At 44.6% G+C, this 22587-nt stretch overlaps 1 protein-coding gene across 5 annotated transcripts in view; it reads left to right on the top strand.

Moving 5' to 3' along the window:
• Nucleotides 1–22587, top strand: part of HIPK2 (homeodomain interacting protein kinase 2) — a 136792-nt gene that overhangs the window by 74469 nt on the left and 39736 nt on the right. For 3 of the 5 annotated variants that reach the window (XM_046669783.1, XM_046669779.1, XM_046669778.1), the window contains exons 3-9: nt 2412–2535; nt 2829–2948; nt 4761–4847; nt 6683–6867; nt 12130–12292; nt 15484–15691; nt 16638–16759. In XM_046669783.1, the coding sequence (XP_046525739.1) occupies nt 2412–2535; nt 2829–2948; nt 4761–4847; nt 6683–6867; nt 12130–12292; nt 15484–15691; nt 16638–16759 (1009 nt within the window). The remainder of the gene's footprint in view (nt 1–2411; nt 2536–2828; nt 2949–4760; nt 4848–6682; nt 6868–12129; nt 12293–15483; nt 15692–16637; nt 16760–22587) is intronic. The other 2 variants (XM_046669781.1, XM_046669780.1) reach the window with 1 other exon arrangement.

The raw sequence follows: 22587 nt of genomic DNA, 5'->3' as shown, positions 1-22587 counted from the left end.
GTGCCTTCTGTTTCATCTCCCAACTATCTAGCCTGACGCTTGAACATTTGTTCATTATGGTCACAGCAAGAAAAATACTCTGCTGTACATATCCTGGTACCATGAATGGCTGCCATTTCATTTTCTAGTGGAAAATGGACTAAGAGCGATTTTCATGTAATGTCAGTCAGTGATGCCCCTGTCTGGTGTTTCTTGTCAAAGAACATCACTGAAGTGCCCTTTGCTTGGAGCCTCATTTGTTGGATTCTGCCTCGCACATCATCAAGGAACAGAAGCTGGGAAATGGGTTTGCATGGGTTCCAAATGGCCTGTGTAGGGGCATGAGAACCAGTTGATTAACCGGGTAGGAAGGGCAGCCCATGGTCAAGTCCAGAGATGTCCCTGTGGAACCAGACCAGCCTGTTCCTAAGACCCAACCTGGAGACTGGAGTGTCCAGGCTGCAAAGGGCGGGGGTACAGGTCACAGGAGTGGGACAGAGGTGCAGAGGTGCTTGACTCTGAGTCAGCAGCCTGCCGAAGGGGGGCCTTCTCCGGAACCAGGGCCAGAACTCTTGGAAGAGGCCTGAGACTACATGTGAGAGGAGGCAGGTGGACTCATCTGACCCTAGAACAGAGAGGCAGAAGGAAAAGCAGGTTCTGACACATATGTAATACAAGTGTGTTGTTTTCTCTGTAATATTCTTTTCAGATATTCCCTTCTTTTCCAAGGGATGTGTTTTTTTAAATAAACCAAAACCATCTCTACAGAGATTTCATTGCTAGAGGCAACCTGCAATAATCTCATCAATTACACACAATGATCAGGTGACTCTGGGAGCCCTGGTGTGTGTGGGCAACCCTGGACACAGTGACGTAGGCCAGTTGTGGGGGGTGAAGGCCCCATGACGCAGGACAGTCCAGCAGTGATGTGTCATAAAACAACCACAGGCATCCCAGTCATCAGGGCCAGGGGCAACAGCAGCCTACCGTGTCCCCCAGAATGGTTAGCAACTGGGATTGGAGGAGACACAGCCCAAAGAGAAGGGGAATTGCAGGCTGCTGAGGACGCCCAGCAGTGAGGGGACAGGGACAGCGAAGGCCCAGCAAGTAGCACCGAGGCAACTTGCTCCCCGTCCGCAGCAGTGACTCTCTCCTGGGCAGCACCAGTCTTGGATTTTAGGCAAAGTATGTCTTGCTGCCCAGACCGATGACTGTGGCACTCTGGAAGCAGCCAGCAGCAGTGCTGAGATTAAATTTAAAGAAGCAAGCTGGGGAGATACTCTTTAAGTGGGGAAAACTACAGCTGGAAGCTCCAAGACAAGGGGAGGTGCTTCTGATCACACCCTCCTCCCTCCTTCATGCTAGATGGGTGAAGATAAGAAGGTCTCCCAGCTCCCTCCACTCCCACTCCAGGCTGCTGAAAGGGCAGGAGAGTAGAATCTTCTTGCATTGCTTAATCAACTAGGACATTTACAGAGAAAACAGAAGTCGGGTTATTGACTTCATTATCAGCAGAATGCCTTGAGCTACATTTTTACAAAATAAAAGCTGTGTTCATATCTCATACTTTGAACTTGGTTTTCTCCAAAATGTACCCCTACCTAATCATGACAGATTCTTAGAAAAGAAGATGCGCTCTGTGGTCTGTTTGGTTTTGATTGCCAGCTACATGTGAAATTTCCTTTTGAGCTTAGGTGATTTCCTTCAGAAGCTCCAGCATGTAACTTTGTCTATCATGTGAAGGGACATAACTCCTACAGTCAGAAATGAGTTTGTAATGGAATTCCGATAAATACCCAGACTATATATTCATGAACAGGGTTCTTATACATGTAATATTACAGAACTTCTTAGGAAATTGACTTTTTAGAACCTAATGAAAAAAAACAGTGTTTCCTTGGGAAAGTGTGGCACAAACTCTGAAGACAGGGATCGGTGGCGTGAACAGATATTGGATTTCATCCTGTTATTCTGGGTGGAGGCAGCTTGTTTTGTATATTACTGAAAATAGAATACTTATATTTCAGAATTCCTTTGTAAAAACCAGGCATCCTGTAAAGATTGGTTTCCCAGGTTTTCAGCTATAAAAGATAACTTGAGTTCCTCTAAAGTGGTTATTAGCTCATCTGGCTGGACTGTAAGTGTAATGAAGCCCACAGATGTGGTTCCAATAGATGCAGGTCTCTTCTAGAGCCATGGACCAACCTTCATCTCAGCCAGCCATCCCATCTGCCAGGGCTCCCTGCTAACGGGGAGGACCAACCCAAAAAACGGGGGGCTCATTGCAACGCAGCACAAGAACCACAGGCCCTTCAGAGGGGGTCAGTGATGGTATCCCAGGTTTGAAAGGTAGGATTTGATGTAGAATTCATATAGAAAAAGCTGCCTGCATTTCTGAATTGCTAATGATTTCTTCCGTTCTTCCTCTTCAGGGCCCCTGAGATCATCCTTGGTTTACCATTTTGTGAGGCGATTGATATGTGGTCCCTGGGCTGTGTCATTGCGGAGCTGTTCCTGGGCTGGCCGCTGTATCCAGGAGCTTCCGAGTACGATCAGGTGAGGCCAGGTAGCACAGGCACTCACTGCAAGCATGAATCCTTCACGTGGATTGCACCGCATTTACAACACGGCGTGTGGATGGGGTTTTGGGCTGTGATGCTGTCTCCTGAACCTTGCTTCTCTTGGACCTCACGATTCTTTCTTTCTTCCTCTTTCTTTTCCCTTTTTCTTTGATTACTTCTTTCCTTCCCTATAAAATTGTCATTTTTCTCAAAGGCACTAGCGCCATCAGTATACCATATGTACAGTGACAGGAGAAGCCCTGACTTCATTCTCATCTTTTCTTGCAGATTCGGTATATCTCACAAACACAGGGTTTGCCAGCTGAATATTTATTAAGCGCAGGGACAAAGACAACTAGGTTTTTCAACCGTGACACAGACTCACCGTATCCTTTGTGGAGGCTGAAGGTAGGAAGAGCACGCCCTCCGATCTCGCCGACGCCCAGCACTCAGGGAGGAAGGGCACAGTCTGATTAGTGGGGGCTTTTGCCATCAGCACGTTGATCCTGGATCTCCCCTTGATTCAGTCAGCGACATGGGGAGGGGCGATTGTCGTTGATAAGTACACGGCATGGATGAATTTGAATGTGCAAAAGCAGCACTTTGCTTGGCCTGCTGCCGCCTGCAAAGCTCAAGTCCCAAGCTCTGATTGTTAAACTCCCAGGATTTAATCCAGTAAACCTTGATGTCCTGTCTGGTTTGTGCTAGACAGAGAAACGAATCACCCCTGCCCTCAGGGAGCTCCCAGTCCAGAGGGAGACTGAACGCATGCAACACGCCCTCACCCCCCAGAACAGTGCCCTATTCCTGGTAGGAACAGAGTTTGGGAGCCAAGAGTGGGGAGCCTTTCATACTGCCCATGGCAGAGGGCCCGGGAAGAGCATTTGAGCTTGGCCCTGAAGGATGAAGAGGGTCTTCCAGACAAAGGAAACGCCTAAGCACCGTGGCACCCGAGGCCAGGGGAGACATCTGATGGTCCCAGCCGGCAGGCGGTGTAGCGCGTCATTGCACACTGGATTGCACACCGTAGACTCGGGTGGTTTTATTTAACGGAAACATATTTTGCTTTCGCTTTGATCTGTGCCTAGTAATTAAAATTAATGCATTTTCCTGGGAAGGAGAAAATAACACAAGTCTCAAGTATGTTTTATGTCCATTTTAGGTATTTCTTTTTTTGCAAGAGAGTGGGTGGGTGTTTTTTTGACAGAAACCACCGCCAAATTCTAATCTGATTTAAAGATAATGTGTGGCCAATAGTCATAAGAGATTTAGAAAAGAAATCTGGGAGCTAAGCAAGCACTCTTAGGCTATTGATGGCAGGGCTGGGGTTTGGCAACTGTGAGGGTGAGTTGCTCAAGGTCAGGTCCAGTAACAGAGTCTCAGGTGAAAGAGGGTGAGGCCAGGCCTGGCAGGGTTCACTTCCGTGTCTTAGCTGAAAGCCTCAGTCCTACTTGTCCGGCCCTTCCCGTGCTCAAGGCCTGGATCTTAGCAGCTCCAGGTGTGCTGTCCTTGAGTGAGAATTTGAGGGTTAATTACCTGTGATCGTGGATGACAAACCCATGGTGATTGGAAACAGCAGCTTCCTAGACAGAGGCAGAAGTGGGAACCAATGTGTGGGCCCAGGCCCAGGCAGAGGGACCACACAGAACCCAGACCAGGAGCCCACGACCCCTCACTGGCCATATGACCGTAGCAAGCTCCTTAAGCTTTCCACTCCTGGTTCTCTCTCTGGAAAACGGGGTGGTAATCGTCCTACCTAGCATGGTTGTGAAGGATATTAAATGAGTTCATGTGCTCTAGAATAGTGCTGGCACATAGTGAGAGCTATATATATATCAGGGTTTGTTAAATTAAAATTTTAAAACGTGCAAAAGGGCTTCTGCTTTTCCACATAGGGAAACTTACCTTATCCCTTAAACTTAGAGAACAATGTAAGGTTAACAGAAATGTGGCTTATCTTACTCATCTTAGAATCCTCTGGACCGGACTCAGAACAGGCCCCTGACAGGTGTTCATGGGAAGGACAAAAGAGGGATGAGTTGGTGTGGAGGTTGAAAAGAGAAAGTAATTAGTGTGCAAGGCACTTTAAGAAGAGTCAAAGTCTCCTTCTCTGAAAGGTGGGAAAAAGACCCTCCATGAGGAGCTGCAGCTTGAGGGCTTGAGTCGCAGTGACTAGGAAATAATTCACGTTACCAACTGGCCTTTTCCTCTCTTGACCAGACACCAGATGACCATGAAGCTGAGACGGGCATTAAGTCCAAAGAAGCGAGGAAGTACATTTTCAACTGTTTAGATGACATGGCCCAGGTAAGCTCCATGGGTGAGTATGCAGTGTTAGCCCTTTCAACAACCAAGCACAGCAAGACTTCTGCGAGAGTAATATAGGAAGGGAGTAGAAATCCACATTGTTCAACTGCAGTGGTTGACCTTGACCTTAAACAATGGTATGCCAGCCTCAGTAAGAATACCATTTGGTTTGTGGGACATTTTTAAAACCTTATACCAGCTCTTTAAAAATAGCTTCAGTTTATTGGTTCCCATTTGTAAAATAGTACTGGCCACTCTTACTGATGCTTTCATGAGAAGGATTCAAGCCCGTTAGGACGTTTGAGTTTAATGCCCACGATTCAGTGTATTAGTTCCCTAGGGCTGTCGTAACAAGGTACCACAAACTAGGTGACTTCAGACCATAAACATTTATTCTCTCACAGTTCTGGAGGCTAGAAGTTCAAAATTAAAGTACCAACAGGACTATGTTCCCTCTGAAGGCTCTGGGAAGAAACTGTGCCTCTCTCCTAGCTTCTGGTAGCCCCTGGCAAACCTCAATGTTCACTCACCTGCAGCTGGGTCCCAATCTCTGCCTTCTGCCCATGGCCTTCAGCCCTGTGTTTCCTCTTGTCTCTGTGTTCAAATCTCCCTCTTGTTTCTCTTAAGAAGACATCGGTCACTGGATGTACGGCCCACCCTACTCCAGTATTCACTCATTTTAACTTGATTCCATCTGCAAAGAGCCTATTTCCAAATGAGGTCACATTCACAGGTACCGGGGGTTAGAACTGAAACATACCTTTTGTGGGGACACAATTCAGCCCACTTCCCTCAGTCTCTCTCAGCTCACTGAAGGGACCAGAGACTCTCACCTTTCTGCCCAGAGAAAATTCTAGAACTTCAGCTATTTTTAGTGTAAAGACTAGTCTAAATCAGGGCAACCCAAAGTGAGTTTTTCTTAAAAGCAATGAGAAATAAAGCCATAGACCAATGAACACTTAGCACACCTCTTACTGAAGATGAGTGTAACCAAAAATCATGATTCTGAGTAAAGTATACTTGTCAGTTGATTAGAAGCTTAGATTGTCTGAGAAAGCTGAAATTGCTTTCCAGAGCGTGTCTTGGAAAATATAGAAAGCACCACAAAACCAGTCTTTTAAAGGCTATCTTGGTATAGTCTTGCTCTTGGAAGAAAAATCCTGTGTTCAGATATCCCGCTTGCCTTGTCCTGAGGTAACCCCAGTGAACACAGGGATTAAATAACTCTGCCCTAACTCAGGGGCTATGAGGACTGATAAACTATAGATGCAGGAAAGGGCACTGAGGCCCCTAACACTTCCCTCTGCAGGTTAAATAAACAAATCTTTTTGCCTTTTATTTCCTACTGCTTGATTGTGGTTATTTTTTTTAATTGTGGTAAAATACACATAGCATAGAATTTGCCGTTTTAACCATTTTTAAGTGTGCAGTTCAGTAGTGTTAAGTACACTCATATTGCTGTACGACCAACCTCCAGAACTCTTTTCGTCTTGTGGTTATTTCCAGTGAGGTGTGATGTGGGGTGCACATTTCCACTTAACTGAGGAAAGCAGGAGCGCTGGACAGCCTGTCACTTACACATATTTGCGGGTCCCGGCAGCAGCCCTCTCCCTTCCCTGTGCCTGGCCTGCTGCCTGCCTTTCCTGCAGAGAGAGCAGCCACATCCTGTGGGCAGTAATAACGTATGGCAGTGCCTTCACCTGGGCACACAGCCTTCTGGGAATTAGGAAGGGGTGGTTGAGAGATTAGGGTGCACTTGCAGGGCAGAGAATGAGGGAAGTGGGGAGAGGGGAGGCACAATGGGGTCTTGGTAACCTGTCCCTACTTCCTTCCAGGTGAACATGACAACAGATTTGGAAGGGAGTGACATGTTGGTGGAAAAGGCAGACCGGCGGGAGTTCATCGACCTGTTAAAGAAGATGCTGACCATAGATGCTGATAAGAGAATCACTCCGATCGAAACCCTGAACCACTCCTTTGTCACCATGACACACTTACTTGATTTTCCCCATAGTACACAGTAGGTGTCCTGCTCAATGCTTTATACTAGGGGCCAGCGAACTTTTTCCTTAAAGCCCCAGATAGGAAATATTGTAGGCTTTGCAGCCATACAGTCTCTGACGCAACCACTCAGCTCTGCCATTGTAGGTGAAAGCAGCCATAGACAGTACATAAACAGATGAGTGAGGCTGCGTTCCAATAAAACATTATTTATAAAAACAGGTGGCGGCCAGATTGGGACCCTGAGTGGCAGTTTGCTTTACACCAAAAAGGAGGGAATGGTGGAGCAAGGAGAGCTCAAGGCTAGGGACGCCAGACTCAGGGGGTCTGTGCATGAAGGGAGGTGCTCAGGATGGCAGCATCCATGAAGCAAAGCCACTTGTAGTGCCAAAGGTCATTCCCAGAACCCTTCCAGAGTGGACTCAGTCTAGTTTGGATTGGGGTTTCTTCGTTCATTCATTCATTCAGCGTGCTTACAGTCAACAGGAAGGAGAAAGGTCCTAAACAAGTGATCGCCAACTAAGCAGGCTGCTATCAGGGGAAGTCCAGGATGTGAAGAGAACATGTCAGAAGGGAGCCTCGCTTGGGGCAGGGCAGGAAGACCTTGAGGAAGTGACCGCTGAAGGAGGAGTGAGAGGTAACTGGTGGAAAGGCCGGCCAGAGCAGAAAGGGCCTCGTGTGTGGAGACAGCAGCCCGGGCAGTGGGAGAGATGAGGCCCCGGGAGAAGCCAGGGACAGGCCTTCTGTGGTAAGGATTGTGGTCTTCATCCTGAGAGCGAAGGGAAGTCATTAAAGGACTTGTAAGCAGGGAAATGGCTGGTTGGAGTTGTGATTAACAAAGATCTGTCTGCTGCTGCACCATCGAGTCAAATGAGCCTGGAAAAAACCCTGTCAGATCTGGCAACTTTGAAGTTGTTGGTAACTTAGTGAGAGCTGTTTCAGTGGATGGTCGAAGCAGAAACCAGTTTAGCAGGTTGAAAGACTGAGGGAGAGGTGAAGAAATAGTACCCTTTCGAGAAGGAAGGCTGTGAAAGAGGAGGGAAGAAATTGAAGGGTGACAAGGGAGGGCCCAAGGGAGATTTTAATATGGAAGAGGCTTGAGCAATTCCAAATGCTGATGGGAAGTGTCTGGTAGCAAGTGAGAGACTAAAGATAAAGGATGCTCAGAAGATAAGTTTCCTGAGACAGTGGGAGGGGCTGGGATTGGGAGCACAGGTGGAGGAATGGGCCATTGTCACCAAGGGTGGCTGGAGGAGGGGCACGTGGACATGGGCAGGTGATTTAGCCAAGGAAAATCGAAGGAGTTCTTCAGACAGCTTCTGTCTTCCCTTGTTGAGAGCAAGAAAAGTTTAGGTAGTTGGAGCAGAAGGTGACAGAGCAAATTGAACAGAGAAATACAGTAGAATTGTTGAGCATGGAGGTTGGACATGAATAGTGTAGGGCGTAACTGAACTCCCCAGGTGAAGGCATGGAGAAAACAGATAGTGGGGTTCATCCAGGTTGGAGTTTCGCAAGGCAGCTAAAAGAAAAAGACAGATTGACAGACTTATGACGTTGGCAATAGAGCAATTGTAATCCAAAATGATGGCTATTGGAGGCTTAGCTGAAAGGGAAAGGAAGTGAAGCTGAGAGGGGTCCAAAGAGACTGAATGGTCTGATCGACTCACAGATTGGTTATTTTAGTAATAGTCAGATGAGCCAGATGGGTGAAAATGTGCCCAGGGGAGGGATGCTTGAATTTGTGGTTTGGAGAAGTGGAGCAATTTCTGGTTTGACAGTCAGGGAATGGGTGGCTAGAATTGACAAGAGGTCACTGGAGATGAGAAGTAACTGTGAAGCCAGGGTGTCTGACAGATATTCAGTGACCTCCGAGGTCTCCCTTGGGGGGCAGGGAATGTGTTAAAGTGGAGGACTAAGCCAGTAGCACAGGCCTCGGTGAATGAGGGGGAGAGCAAAGGCCATTGGTGGCAAGAGAATAGGAGGGAGTATTAGTTTGTGGAGGCTGTAATAACAAAGTACCACTGAGTGGCTTAAACAGCAGAAATTTATTTTCTTACAGTTCTAGGAGTCCAAGATCAAGGTGCTTGGCAGAGTTGGTTTCTTTAAGGCCTCTCTCCTTGGCTCGTAGATGGCCATCTCCTTCCTGTGTCTTCCCATGGTCTTCCTTCTCTACATGTCTGTGTCCTAATTTCCTCCTCCTCTTAAGGAATTGGATTAGGGTCCACCCTACTGACCTCATTTTACCCCTTTAAAGATCCCATCTCCAAATTCAGTCACATTCTGAAGAACTGGGGGTTAGAACTTCAACATAGAGATTTTGGGCGACACATTTCAGCCGATCGCAGAGGATAATGAGGGATATCACTTCAGCCTCTCAACCCCGAGGTTCGTGGGATGTGAAAGAGTAGTCACATGCCTGGATGTCTGCAGGGAGAAGCAGTGTGATCATGAGAGCACCAGATTTTAGTTAGAATCAGACGGAAAAGGGAATACATGGGGAAAGGCTGGGGATAAGAGACATTAACAGATCAGGGTTGGCCCTGCCATGGCCAGACTCAGACTGGGCCAAGTCTCAAGGCTGGATTTGACCTTAACCAGCATACAAGAAATGAGTGGGTAGCACCAATCACCGATGGTGCTTCCTCTATTTTAGTTCTGTTCCTTATCAGTTCATGTTAAGCAAGTCAAGTCACATTGCAACAACGAGACAATGTGTCTTTAATTTAGAGCCATGTTTGAAACTCCAGTACAAAGAAGGAACTTGGACCCATCCCTTGCAAACTCTTGTTATGGGATTTGCCCTGTTTCTGGGAGTGGTGGGGTAAGTCAAGGAGGTGTCAGTCTGTACCACAAAAGGAAGGCAGCCTTGGCGATTTACTGGATAGGGCTCCCATGATGTCAGCCTTTGTATATTCACAGGTGAAGTGGGATGACTGAGAAACAGCTATGGATAGGAGATGCAGGCGGTGCCCTCTAGAGAGCCTCTGTTAGCCATCTGCACTAAGTCGGTGAGAGAGTCACCCACATAAAGTTGGGGGCATGGTTGAATGACCTCAGAGGCCTGTGCCTCTCTGGGCTCTGTAAGGAAGCAGCAATAGAATGCTCCACTGTACTTGGTGAAGACTAAGCATGGAGATCATGAGCATCAGCTTCAAATTCAGAACTTGGTGTGGGACCCAAGAGGATCACTGATGATTTAGAACTCAGGAAATGGCCCTCAGAAGGAAAGACGGGTCTTCAAGCACATAGGCTTACCTGAGAGTAGGCCTGCTCCCCAAGGGTCCCTAGAACTTGCTAGGAAGACCGTGAGAATTCCAGGGTGAGAAGCATCCAACAGGCCGGCCTGCTGAAGACCTCTACCCTCGGGGCTGGGCCAGAGGTGCCCCAGCATCTAGATTAATGGGTGAAAGAGACCCCACTCATTTTTCCATACCAGGATTCTAGTGCACAAATTCCTTAGAAACCATTCTCATAGGATTAACCCAGAGTGAAAGTGCTTGCCTCTTTCCTGAAACTCAAAACTCAGACCATTTCAATGTTTTCACTTGGAAGATCCTGAGTCTAAAAGCTTTGGGTTGAATTGTCACAAAACCATTGAATGCTTTAAATGCACTCCAAAAAGAATACAAAATCCATTGTTTTATTCCTTCAGCCTTCATGTGAAAGCACTTAGCAGTGTGCTTGGTACTTCACAGAAGCTCAAAACACGTTGGCATTACCAGCATTATTAGTAGTATTTTTAGGTATCAGCTACCATAGATACATTTTCCTTTCTTTCCAGGGTCATCAGTCAGTAAATGTTTATTTCATGTGCAGTGTATGGCCAACGTAAGTAGTCATTAACTCAGAAAAAAGGATTCTCTGAGCCCGTCTAAGTCAGTTTAGAACATCTTTCATGGAAAGGATGTGTTTGGGATAGCCCACGAGCAGGTGCTTGACCCCAAATATAGCATACCTATAGTATACATCTGTAATCTTAAAATAGTAGAAAACTATTCTTTTATGTATATTTAGTTATTACAGTATTTATAATTAAGTATTTAAAATCAAAATTTAAATGCTGTATTATTATCTTGAATATTAGCGTTTGAGGAGAAGTAAGTTTAATTAGAGAAGACACGGAAGTGAATGAGAAACAATGTGTAAATTCTGAAGGACACTTTATGGTGGATTTTCAAGAACTTCAATGATCAAGGCCACTTGTGGCTTTCCTTTTCCTTGATGCCGGTGACAACACCACTTTTTTTTCCTCCAGATGTATGGAGAAATATTGACATACATCACTGTATGAGTTTAAGGCGTACAGCATGATGCTTTGATTTACATATATTGTGAAATGATTACCACAATAGGTTCAGCTAACAGCAACACTTTTATGCTTTCATAATTAGGGCTTTGTTTTGATTCACAAATGCAATGGAGGAGGAAAAAGAGGGAGAGAATTTTTATTTCATGTAACTGAGAAGAATTAAAAAGGAAAAAGGAAGGATGAAGGAAGTTAAAGAGGATGCATATGTATATGTGAAGATTGCCAGTAATTAGCTCTTGACCTTGGCAGGGTACCTATCCTCTCTAAGCTTCATCCTTATTCATAAAATAGGGCAACAATCATACCTCCCTTTCATTGTTGTTGTAGGACTGAGTGAAGAGTGCTTACAAACAGATGCCACAGCTCTCAATCAATGTTAGCCAGTATTATTAATTACTAATATTCTTGTTCTCATTACACACACAATTCCAGTGGGGAGAAAGTGGCAGTAGGGTCATGATATTGGTTTGGCTAGTTCCCTGGCTGTCCTCTAGATGGCGCAGGTGTCCCAGAGTAGCTGGGAAGGATGCGTGCTAGGAGTTGTCTTTGGGGATGGTGGACGCAGGTCCTAAGCTGCTGTGTAATGTTCCCGATCAGAGAACTTACATGTTTGTTTATGGACCAGAAACCACATTGAAAGCTGGGAATGAGCAGTGAAGTTGGAGGCAGATCAGCAATATGAATAAATGCAGTGAGAGCCATCAAGTCCGTTGTGCTATGGAACCTCTACCCATCCAGGATGAGAGACCCAGTAAGGCAGTGGGGAAAATTCATCCAAATAACGTTCACTCTTGCAAATGCAGACGCTGCATGAGAAACCCAGGAAATTTGGATCTAAAGTTAAGTTTCCCCAGTCGTCTTGTTTATTACATTAACCATTCTCTGCTTTTCTCTCTCCATTTCCTCCCCTTTATCCTATATTACCCTCTTCTCTTTCCCTTATGCCTCTGTCTCTGCCTTTTGCATGAACAGCGTCAAATCATGTTTCCAGAACATGGAGATTTGCAAGCGTCGGGTGAATATGTATGACACCGTGAACCAGAGCAAAACCCCTTTCATCACACATGTGGCCCCCAGCACGTCCACCAACCTGACCATGACCTTCAACAACCAGCTGAACACTGTCCACAACCAGGTAAGTGGGGAGCAGAGGGGAAGACAGGCGGGACTGACAGCGTGAGCATCAGGAATTATATTTTCCCACCAAACCTAGTCAGGAGACAAAATTCCTCCAATGTCATATACAAGAGACAAAATTCCTCTGTTGTCCTTTTCAACTCTGTGAGAAAATATTTGCTTCCAAGCTTATTTCCTTTGAGAGACCCAGGCCCTCTTTGTATTGACTGCTGGCCCCAGTGAGAGGTCCCAGGAATGACTCACTAAGGGAGTTGTTTCTGAGATGGTACCTCTTACTGCTTCCATCTGTCCTGCTGTGGAAATAAGATAAAAGAGATGCTGTGATCCTTCTATGTCTGGCATCTGCCTGGTAAAGAATTCAGAACTGCAAGGGATGCTGGCGATCATCCAGTTCAGGCCCCTCCCCCTCTCACCACACTTCTGGGTCCACATGATGTCCTTTCTGGACAGATAAAACCTGTCCCTTCTCCAAGTCATAGGGAAAATCAATTCATCAGTATGTCACCAGAATCCCAGCAGGTGGAACTAAAAGGGACCAGGAAACAGGTTTTCTTCCCACCAGTTTCCAGCCTTTTGCAGAAAATTAGCAGAATCCAGCACCTAACACGCTGCTTGAAGTATGGATGACACCCAGGAAATATTCATTGAATGAATAATCTCCGAGTCCCAGCTCAGGCTGCCTCTGGTGTCTAAGACTTTTACTTTTACTTCCATCTTCCAGTCTTACCACTTCTCCCAAAGAATCTCCCTAGATTTTTTCAGTCTTAATATCAGTCTGCACTGACAACACTCCTGTGTGTGTACATACACGCACACCCCTCCAGAGGAGAGGAGTGTGTATGTTCTAATCCTAAAGTATGACTGAATACATCCGCCTGGCCATCCACAAATCTCCTGCTGTCACTGAAGAGTCACTGACCCCATGTTCCTAGGCCCTTCCTGCAGCGCCTTGGGTTGCTGAGGCCCAGCTGTGCTTGCCAGCCTCTCCTCCCTCCCTCTGCCTAAACTCCAGGAGAGTCCACCTGGCATCTGCTGCCCCCTGGAGGCCAGTGCTGTCCTTAAAGCTCCCCTTAGCGGGAAGAGCTAAAGCCCTCTAACCAACTGGAGTCCAAAGAAAGAAACATTCCCTCCCAACGCCCAGCCCAGCCCTCAGGCCAAGGCACTCACCCGCCTGCCAGTGGTGTGAGCTTCTTGACAAAATACCACCATGGTTTTGTTCTTCATCTCCAGAACCCCTTCACAGTGAACAGACTATGGGGCTGGAGCCAAGAACATGGAGAGCAGAGAGAGAGAAATTTAGAAGGGAAGGTTGGCCAGACCAAGCTGCAAGTACAGAGTTCAATTGGAGATTTCTGAGTAGGGGTGGTGACATGCACAAAGTATTCTTTTGGAAAGAATGTTCTAGACTCTGTGTCCCAGAAGAATTGGAAGAGAAGAGGCAGAGGCCATAAGGTCACTAGTGGAGCCTTACAGGTCCCAGGCACCAGGGGAGAAGGCCTCAGCCAAGGAAGTAGCAGTTGAAAAGAGTCGATGGGTGCCAGGGACATTTCAAAGGAAGAAGCAGTATGACGCGTGACTGACCAGAAGGTGGAATATTGCAGACCCAGTGTGCGAACCTGGAGGATATTAGTGCCCCAAAGAGGGAAGCCCACAGGCACTAAGACCCGAGGAGAGTCTAGACGTTGGCATGTGGAGTCTGAGCAGATAGTGGCAAATGTGTCTGTGGGGAAGCCTCCGGGAGAGCTGGGGCCGAGGAGAGAAGAGAGAGGAAATGCAAGTCATGGTGTCAGTAACAAAATACAGACCCACACATGTCACACACGCATTCCCAGTCACACTACCTGGAGGCCAACTGTGATGCTGTAAAAACAGACACTTACTGTTATAATATAGATCTTGAAATCCAAACATGTACGCCACATAGTTTAGTAATCACTTTCAAACAAATTAATTTGCCTTGCACTGAAATTTAGCATAAAATCTAAGTATAACAAACATGTAAAATGAGACTTTATTCTTTTTATCAAATTTGACCCGCATACATACGCTTCTTGAAATTGTATTTTTGTATGTGTCCAAGATATCCTGTGGCTCTTTTCCTCTTTATTCTTTAGTCTTTGTAACCTCTAGTGGCAAAACCTCTGGTAAACAATGATGAATTAGACGCCACTGGTAACCTCCACCTCTCTTGCTAAAGGATCAGTGTGAAGACTAAGATAGGGTGAAACTGGAGAATTCTCAAATTAGAACTTGTTTTTCTTCTGCAGCCTTTCTTCACATGAAAGTTCAGTCTGAAATGATGTCTCTTTCTGAAAGAGAAAAGAAAGAGGGCACTACCTCAAAAAAGTAGCCCCAGTCTCAGCAGGACCCTCTCCATGTCTATTTCTGCAGCACATTTATTTACAGTAACTGTGCTCTGCCACCATCTAAGGGCATCTGTAAACAGTACTGCCCTTAGACCTGAGCAAGGGGGCCCCTTCCCAGGCCCTGCTCTGGCCCTCCTCCAGTGAGTGTGCTTCATGCTGAGCTCTGGGTACCTGGGAGCCTGGGCCTGCAGAGGCCTCTTCCTAGATTCATCCTCCCAAGTGTGGACTGCTTCCCCAGGCCCGAGGGGAGGCGAGTGTGGACACAGCTTGGATGTGTGGGCTGGCAGGTCCATATAGGTGCACCCAAAGCCCCACAAGGTGTATGATGGAGCTGGGGCGGGGAGAAAAGGAAGGCAGGGGTTCAGCTCCCCACCAGCACCTTGTTGCATTGCAGAAGCCAAGGAATCCAAGAATCCAAAACTCACACCTGGCCTCCCAGGTTGTTATGAAGGTGTATTTGTCAAAGTGGAAGGGCAGAACATAAATAGTTTCTAGCCTAATTTTTAACTTTGCAGTATTTAGACTTATGGTATGCAGGCATCCATTTGCACTCTCATCCAAGCCCCACAAATGACAGGAAGAGTCCTGAGGATAAGCCGAAGTTGATTCTGTCTCTCTTGTGGCTGCAGGTGCCTGCTTTTCCCTGAGACTTTTCAACTATATTTCCACTCCCCTCTGTTTTTGCTTTTTGCCCTTGGTTTTTGTTTGTTTGTTTGTTCTTCTTTGAGTTCATTTATTTGATTTAGATTTGTGTCTCCCAACATGCCACTTCCCTCATTTTTTATTTTTGTTTATTTTTGTTTAATCCCCATCATTCCTTTAGGCTCCCACCTCTACCAGTGCCACTATTTCCTTAGCCAATCCCGAGGTCTCCATACTAAACTACCACTCTGCACTCTACCAGCCCTCAGCGGCATCCATGGCTGCAGTGGCCCAGCGGAGCATGCCCCTGCAGACGGGAGCAGCCCAGATCTGTGCCCGGCCTGACCCCTTCCAGCAAGCTCTCATCGTGTGTCCACCCGGCTTCCAAGGTAAGGATGAGCAGACACAGCCTCGCACCTGCTTCTGACCAGATGACCTCCAGGGCGCTGGCACCTGCAGTGTTCTGTCACGCCCACTTCCCTGGAATTAGGTCATCTTCATTTCTTTCCGTGAGAGTGCCGGCATCACTGAACTTGAGGGCCTCTGTCCTGAGGTGGCTGGCCTGGAAACAGTAGGAGTTGGGCTTCGGCAGCAAGTCAATTTATTGTTATTCTCACCACCTGCCAATGATTCTGTCCCTGGCTGGCTGGCTGTAAATAAGCACGTTGTTTGTGCTCCCATTGTTATGCTGATGTCAGTTCCTGCGTTTCCTCACATGAAATAGCCTCTGTGTGGCTTATCTGTAGAAAAGTGCCAATCTCTGACAGCTAACAGTCTCAGTTCTTATGAAGAATATAAATCTGTCTGAAAAGTACCTCCCAGCCCACCCTAAATGATTCTTTGCCCATGTACCCCAACACTCTTCTCCTGAAAACTCTAAGAAGCTAGAGTTGACTGTGTACTGGGTTACAATTTAAGCAGAAAGCTCAAGCATTTGGTTTTGCAAACCTCGTGGTGGAAGCATGTGTGCAGTTGCTCAGTTTCAGTGTCAGTGCAATTCCAGACGGACTCATACGTTCTCTCCCGACACCCCAGCTTTGATATACACAGCTCTGTCTTGATGTCAGAAGCAGTTGTTTTCCTGTTGTAATTTGGCAGCATGACTGCCCCACTTTTGGCTTTGCAGACTCCTTAATTTGACCTTCTAGTCTTTGAAAACATTCAAGGTTGGTTTTTTTAAAATTAAATTAGAAACTAAAGGGGAGACTTCCAAAGGACCAGGCAATACCTGGTGGGGACTGGTGCGAAGAGGCGCTGAGAGCTGACACAGCTGCCTCGGGAGGTTCCCTTCATCACTCAGCTAACCCCCCTCTCCCTGCCCACCGTCCACAACAGGATTGCAGGCCTCTCCCTCGAAGCATGCTGGCTATTCTGTACGGATGGAAAATGCAGTTCCCATTGTCACGCAAGCCCCAGGAGCTCAACCTCTTCAGATCCAACCAGGTCTGCTTGCCCAGGTAATTCTTTCTTTATTATTACTGGTATTGCCATTGTCCGTGTTAATGCTGTTCACAAAAGCGATACATCTCCGCCAGTTCCCTCCCTGGCAGTGCGTTAGGTGCTTCGAGTCATTAGAATATATCAGAAATATTCTGAATGATCCCAGCTGAATTCCTTCCTAAGTATCCAGCTTACACTTCCCAGAAGAAATTCAGACACAGGGAGAGTCTGGGGAAATTATTATTGTTGAATTTTTGTAATGCAAATTAATATGGGAGACCTGGGTTTTAATCCTGACTCTGCTAACAGCTCTCTGTGACCTGCAGCCAGTCAGCTAACATTTCTTTGCCTCAAATTTCTTTCTTATAAAATAGAAGTGATTTTTTTAGAGCCAAAAGGAGGCTTGGATATTATCTCCTATTTTATAGTTGACAAACCAGGATCACAGAAGCTGTGAGCCGCAGCTTCGTTGCGTGTTCACATAGGTACTCTGACGGCAGAATGAAATCACAGAGGTGGAGGCGGTTGGACATTTGTCAAGCGTTGTGGAAATTTAAGGTAACACAGTGATGCAATGATAATAGTAATCAATCCTTAAAGACACTGGAACCTTAATAACAAATACATCATCGTTATGCCAGTCAGGCACTTTACAGTTGTTAATTGATTTAACCCCCACAGCAACACAGTAAAGTATTTGCCTCCATTTGACAAATAGGGAAAATGAGGCCCAATTACTGGCTCAGAGTCACACAGCAATTAGGTGACAGAACCAGGACACAAACCCAAGAAGTCTGATGCCAGCATCTGTATTTTCACCACTATGCCACACGGCTTCTGTACAGTTTCTGCTGTTGGGCATCAAGGACAGCTTAAATGTTGACTCAGACGTTGTTATTTATAAATAAGGTAGGTTCTCAAAGGCTTTTCTCAGTGTGTTCCCAAAGACACTTTATGGTGTCTTTTGTTGAACAGAAGTTTTGGGTTTAATTTTAATGTAGTCAAATTGCACAGGTCTGTTCTGGGCTCTCTGTTCTATGCCACTGCCTCGTGAATATCCCATTGTCTTAGCTATGAGAACTTTAATATGTAACTTGGTATCTGTTAATGAAAGCCCTGCTCCCATATCGTTCTTCAAAATTTCCTTGTCTATTCTTGTTCCTTCACTTTTCCATATGAATTTTAACATCACTCTTATGTAAGAATTTTAGTTCCAAAACAGAAAACCCTGGTTTGTATTTATTGAACTTGGATTGAATTTGTATTTACTTTAGGATCAACTGACATCTGTATAATATTAAGTCCTTTCATCCCTGAATATGGTATAACTATACATGTTACCTTTTATTTCTTTCGTTAAAGTATTCTTTTGTTGGAATAATTCCTAAATATTTTACAGTTTTTGTTATTAATAATTTTATTAACTATTTCTAATTAGCTTTGGTTTATAGGAATGTAACTGATTTGGTCTGTTGAGTTTGTCTAGCAATCCTTCTAAACTCTGATTCATTCTCATTGTTTCTGTGAATTCTCTTGGATTTTCTATGTGAACTATGTTTTTATTTGCAAATGATATAGGTTCGTTTCTTCCTTTCCAATCCTTATACCTTTTACTTATTGTTCTTATATCACTGTGCTGACAGCACCTCCAAAACAGTGTCTTTTGGGGTTTTGTTTTGTTTTGTTTTTTTGCTGAGGAAGATGAGCTAACCTCTGTTGCAGATCTTCCTCTTTTTTTCCTTGAGGAAGATTAGCCCTGAGCTAACATCTGTGCCAATCCTCCTCTAGTTTATATGTGGGTCGCCACCACAGTATGGCTGACAAGTGGTGTAGGTCCACACCTGGGATCCGAACCTATGAACTTGGGCTGCCAAAGCAGAGCACACTCAACCACTAGGCCACAGGACTGGCCCCCAAAACAATGTTTAATAACAGTGTTGATATTGGGCATCCTTAACTTGTACCTAGCTTTAAAGGAGATTCTTCTGCTGTTTAACATTAGGTATTTTGTTTACTATAAATATTTGATAGAGACACTTTATCAAGTTTGCTCATTTTTTAAATGAATAAATATTAAATTGTATCAGATGTTCTTTTTGCATCTATTGAAATACTCATGTGTTTTTTGCTCCTTAATCTGTTGATGTAACAAGTCGCATTAATAGATTTTGTAAGTTAAACTATCCTTGTATTTCTGAGATAAACTTTATTTGATCACATTGTATTTGATATGTTTGTCTGCTTTTTGATACTGGATTGTTTATAAATACTGTAGTTAGTATTTTTGCGTCTATGTTCATAAGTGAGAAATGGCATATAATTTCTCTTTCTTACAGAATCCTTATCTGATTTGGGTATCAAGATTACACCAGTCTCACAAAATACATTGGATAGTATTACCTCTTCTGTTTTCTAGAACAGCTGGTTTCAGATTGATATTAACCATTCTTCATCTCTTTGTTTTTATGTCCGAACTGACACTGCAAGTGACCGCTGACCCCAGCTTCCAGTGGCACACACAGCTTTGTCTTGCTGAAAGTTTGTAAACAGAAAACCTGCATTTAGAGTAGGCCTTTACTCCTTCATCTCACGCTGGTCTTTCTAGTTTCCTTTTGTTTGCACAGTTTGGTAGGAGAGAGTTCAGAAAAGGCCAAGCCAGATCAAGAGAAAGAACTACAGCTCGCTCCAGAGGCGAAGTAGCTTGCTCACACTTTATCTGAGCGGCAGAAATCCAGACCGGTCTCCCAGTGCTCCTCCTCTGTGAGCCAAAACCTATAGAACTCACATGCACTTTCGAGGGTAATTACAGATCCTTGTCTGTGTTCGCGCACTTAACCCTAGTAAGCCAGGAACCATCTCTGAAAGAAATAATAATTAGCATCTCTTATTTGCTAAAAAAGACCTTCATTGTTCAGTTTGGTGGAAACCAGTAGGCTCAGCATTTCTGAGTTTGTTTCAGTCTTTCAATCCTAGCAGGGAGGAGCTGTACTTTTTGCCTACATGACGAAGTCTCTAGAGTGCGGTAAATCTCCAAGTGGATTTAACTTAAAGCTGTCATTGGGAAAGGAGACAAAAATTCTATGTACAAGGGTTTTAATTGCTGTAGTGTTTATAACAGGGAACTGCTGTTATACTGCTGGATCTGAATGTGCATCAGTAGGAGATCTGTTAAATAAATTGACGTGCACATAAAATGGAACACGATGTAGCCACTGAAAAGGACATGGAAGACCAGTGTGACTTGACATGCAAAGATTTCTAAGATGCGTTAAGAAAAAAGCTTCATGCCCTAGCCACTGTCACATTGTGTCTTTATGTGTGTTGGTTGTTTTTTCCCCTCTCTCTGCTTGTCACTTAATCCATGCGAATATGTTAGACTAAGGTGGAGCTCTCTCCTAGATAGTTTGAAATGGTCCCTTCAAAGGACAAAAATAACCTGACTTATAAAACTAGTATGGTGGCTATAAAAAAGCAATAGTTAAACATTTAAACTGATGCCTTTGTTTTTCTCTGGGTAAATTTCTAGGTATCGGGCAGAGACACTCCAAATACTGTTATTTACTCTAAAAAGTTGGCATCGTCCTTTGTATCTAAATATTTAAACCTTTTCAAGGATTTTATTTGTGAAAGTTAAGAGATGGAGTCCTTTGAATCCATTCCTCATGCTAGTTTTGTTTGCTTTGACCTTTTCCTCCCCACCTCCCAGCAGCATCACGTGTCCCTCAGAGGGAAGGAGTCTGTCTGGGGCCCCCCAAGGATGTGTGTGTGGAAGGAGAGGGTGTAATCCCACCCTCTTGTCTCAGTGACATGAGTGATCTTTATGGATTGCCTTACCAGTAAAGCTTTTTTGGTACTGCCTGAAAGAAACTGTCACCTCTATCCTCCCAAGCCCCAAGCCCGAGCTAGCATCTAGACCACCATCAGAAATCGTGAATAAGTAGGTAAAGCTGGAGAGATGGGAAGTACAGTTCTTTTTTATATATATATATATATTTTTAGATATATATTTTTTCCTTTTTCTCCCCAAAGCCCCCCAGTACATAGTTGTGTATCTTTAGTTGTGGGTCCTTCCAGTTGTGGCATATGGGATGCCGCCCCAGCATGGCCCAATGAGTGGTGCCATGTCCGCACTCAGGATCCGAACCTGTGAAACCCTGGGCCGCCGAAGTGGAGCTCGCGAACTTAACAACTCGGCCACGGGGCCAGCCCTGGCAGTACAGTTCTTGATTTAGACAGATCAGACTTGTCTCACTCTTCAAATGGCAGGATCCAAAACACCCTTGGACTAGCAAGACTGGAACAGAAGTTCAGAGCCCACGGCCAGATGCCAAGCCCCACCACTTACTGGCTGTATGACTTTGGGGAAGTTATTTTTTAATTTAAATTTAATTCTTTTTCACAGTAATACATACACATAATTTTTAAAGTTAAATGCCACCACAAACATAAGAAAATGGTAGTCTCCTGCTCTATGCTATCCCCAATGGCCACTCCCCCGAAACAATAATTTTTAACTATTTTGTTATTTAGCTCTGTGTTTCTAAATAACATGCTTAAACTGCTTTACTGAGTTTTCCATCTTAGGTAGCAGTTGACTTCCTACTGTGGAAGATGAAGACTTAGCTGTCTAACCCACTCCGTCCCCATAACACACAAGGGCACTCACACGCGCACTCTCTCCCTCTTTCACTCTTTCTTTCCCCCATTCATCCTATATAATTTTTTTATTCAACCACTTTGCATTATTTACATAATTATCATCATCAGTATTGTATAATATAATTCCTAGCTGAGCCTGATGATATATGATTCTATATCCTTTCCTGTACACTTGTTTTTCCTGGAGTTAATGGTTGTCTCATTTTTTCATTGGTTAGTTTCCTCTGTATCTATAATTATGCAGCCCCAAACTCTTCCAGAGCTATAAAAGGTTTGTGTGTTTGATGTGTTGGTGTATTTGAGCATAGTGTACTGAGAAGTTCAATGTCTGTTATTTTTTTTCTCTTTCTGAAAGCTTTTAAGACTTTCTTTGTCCATGGTGGTCTGAAATTTCATAACTACATGCCTTTTTGTGGGTCTTTTTTCAGACATTGTCCTGGACAAACTGTTTGCCCTTTTGATCTGGAAATTTTTCTTTTATTTTTCCTTTGTTAATTTCTTCCCCTCCATTTTCTCTGTTCTTTCTTTGTGTAATTCTTATTAATTAGGTGTTGGTACTTCTGACTTGATGTAATGATTTTCATATCTTTTCCCCCCATTTTGTCTATATGTATTCTGTCTGTGCTACTTTCTGAGAGATTTTTCTCAACTTTTTTTTTTAAACCTCTTATGGAATTATAAATTTCTGTCGTCATAGTTCTCATTTCCAAGAGTTCTTTCTTCTTCTCTGAATATAGATATGGATATATAGAGATATATATATTCCTATATATGATCTTGTTTCATGGAGATACACATATATTACTTTTTTAACTGAGGATATTAATTATAGATTTTTGGAAATTTTCTTCTGATTCCTACACTGTTTTGGTTTCCTCTGAGTTTCTTTTTTTGTTTTAGTCTCTTTCATGTTAGAAGCTTCCTTTAATATCTGGTGATCCTTGGCTGTTTCATATTTAAGACTGAAGCACTAAAAAACTAATTGGAAAGCTCCAGGGCGGCAGGGGAACTGTTGCAAGTGGACTTCTCTATAGGTTGATAACGAGTGAGCCTAGGATTTTCATTGGTACATCCTCTGATCTTCAAATGTATCTGTAGTTTTTTCTCTTAGACTAGCCAGTTTCCCTAGAGAGAGTTCTTCAGCCTTCTGCTTTGCGGGGCCGGGGGGGGGGGGGGGGGGGGGGGG

The sequence above is a fragment of the Equus quagga genome, chromosome 8 (genome assembly GCF_021613505.1).
Source record: "Equus quagga isolate Etosha38 chromosome 8, UCLA_HA_Equagga_1.0, whole genome shotgun sequence".
NCBI classification, from domain to species: domain Eukaryota; kingdom Metazoa; phylum Chordata; class Mammalia; order Perissodactyla; family Equidae; genus Equus; species Equus quagga.
The sequence above is the reverse complement of the archived record's forward strand: the minus strand, read 5'-3'. Positions and strand labels throughout refer to the sequence as shown.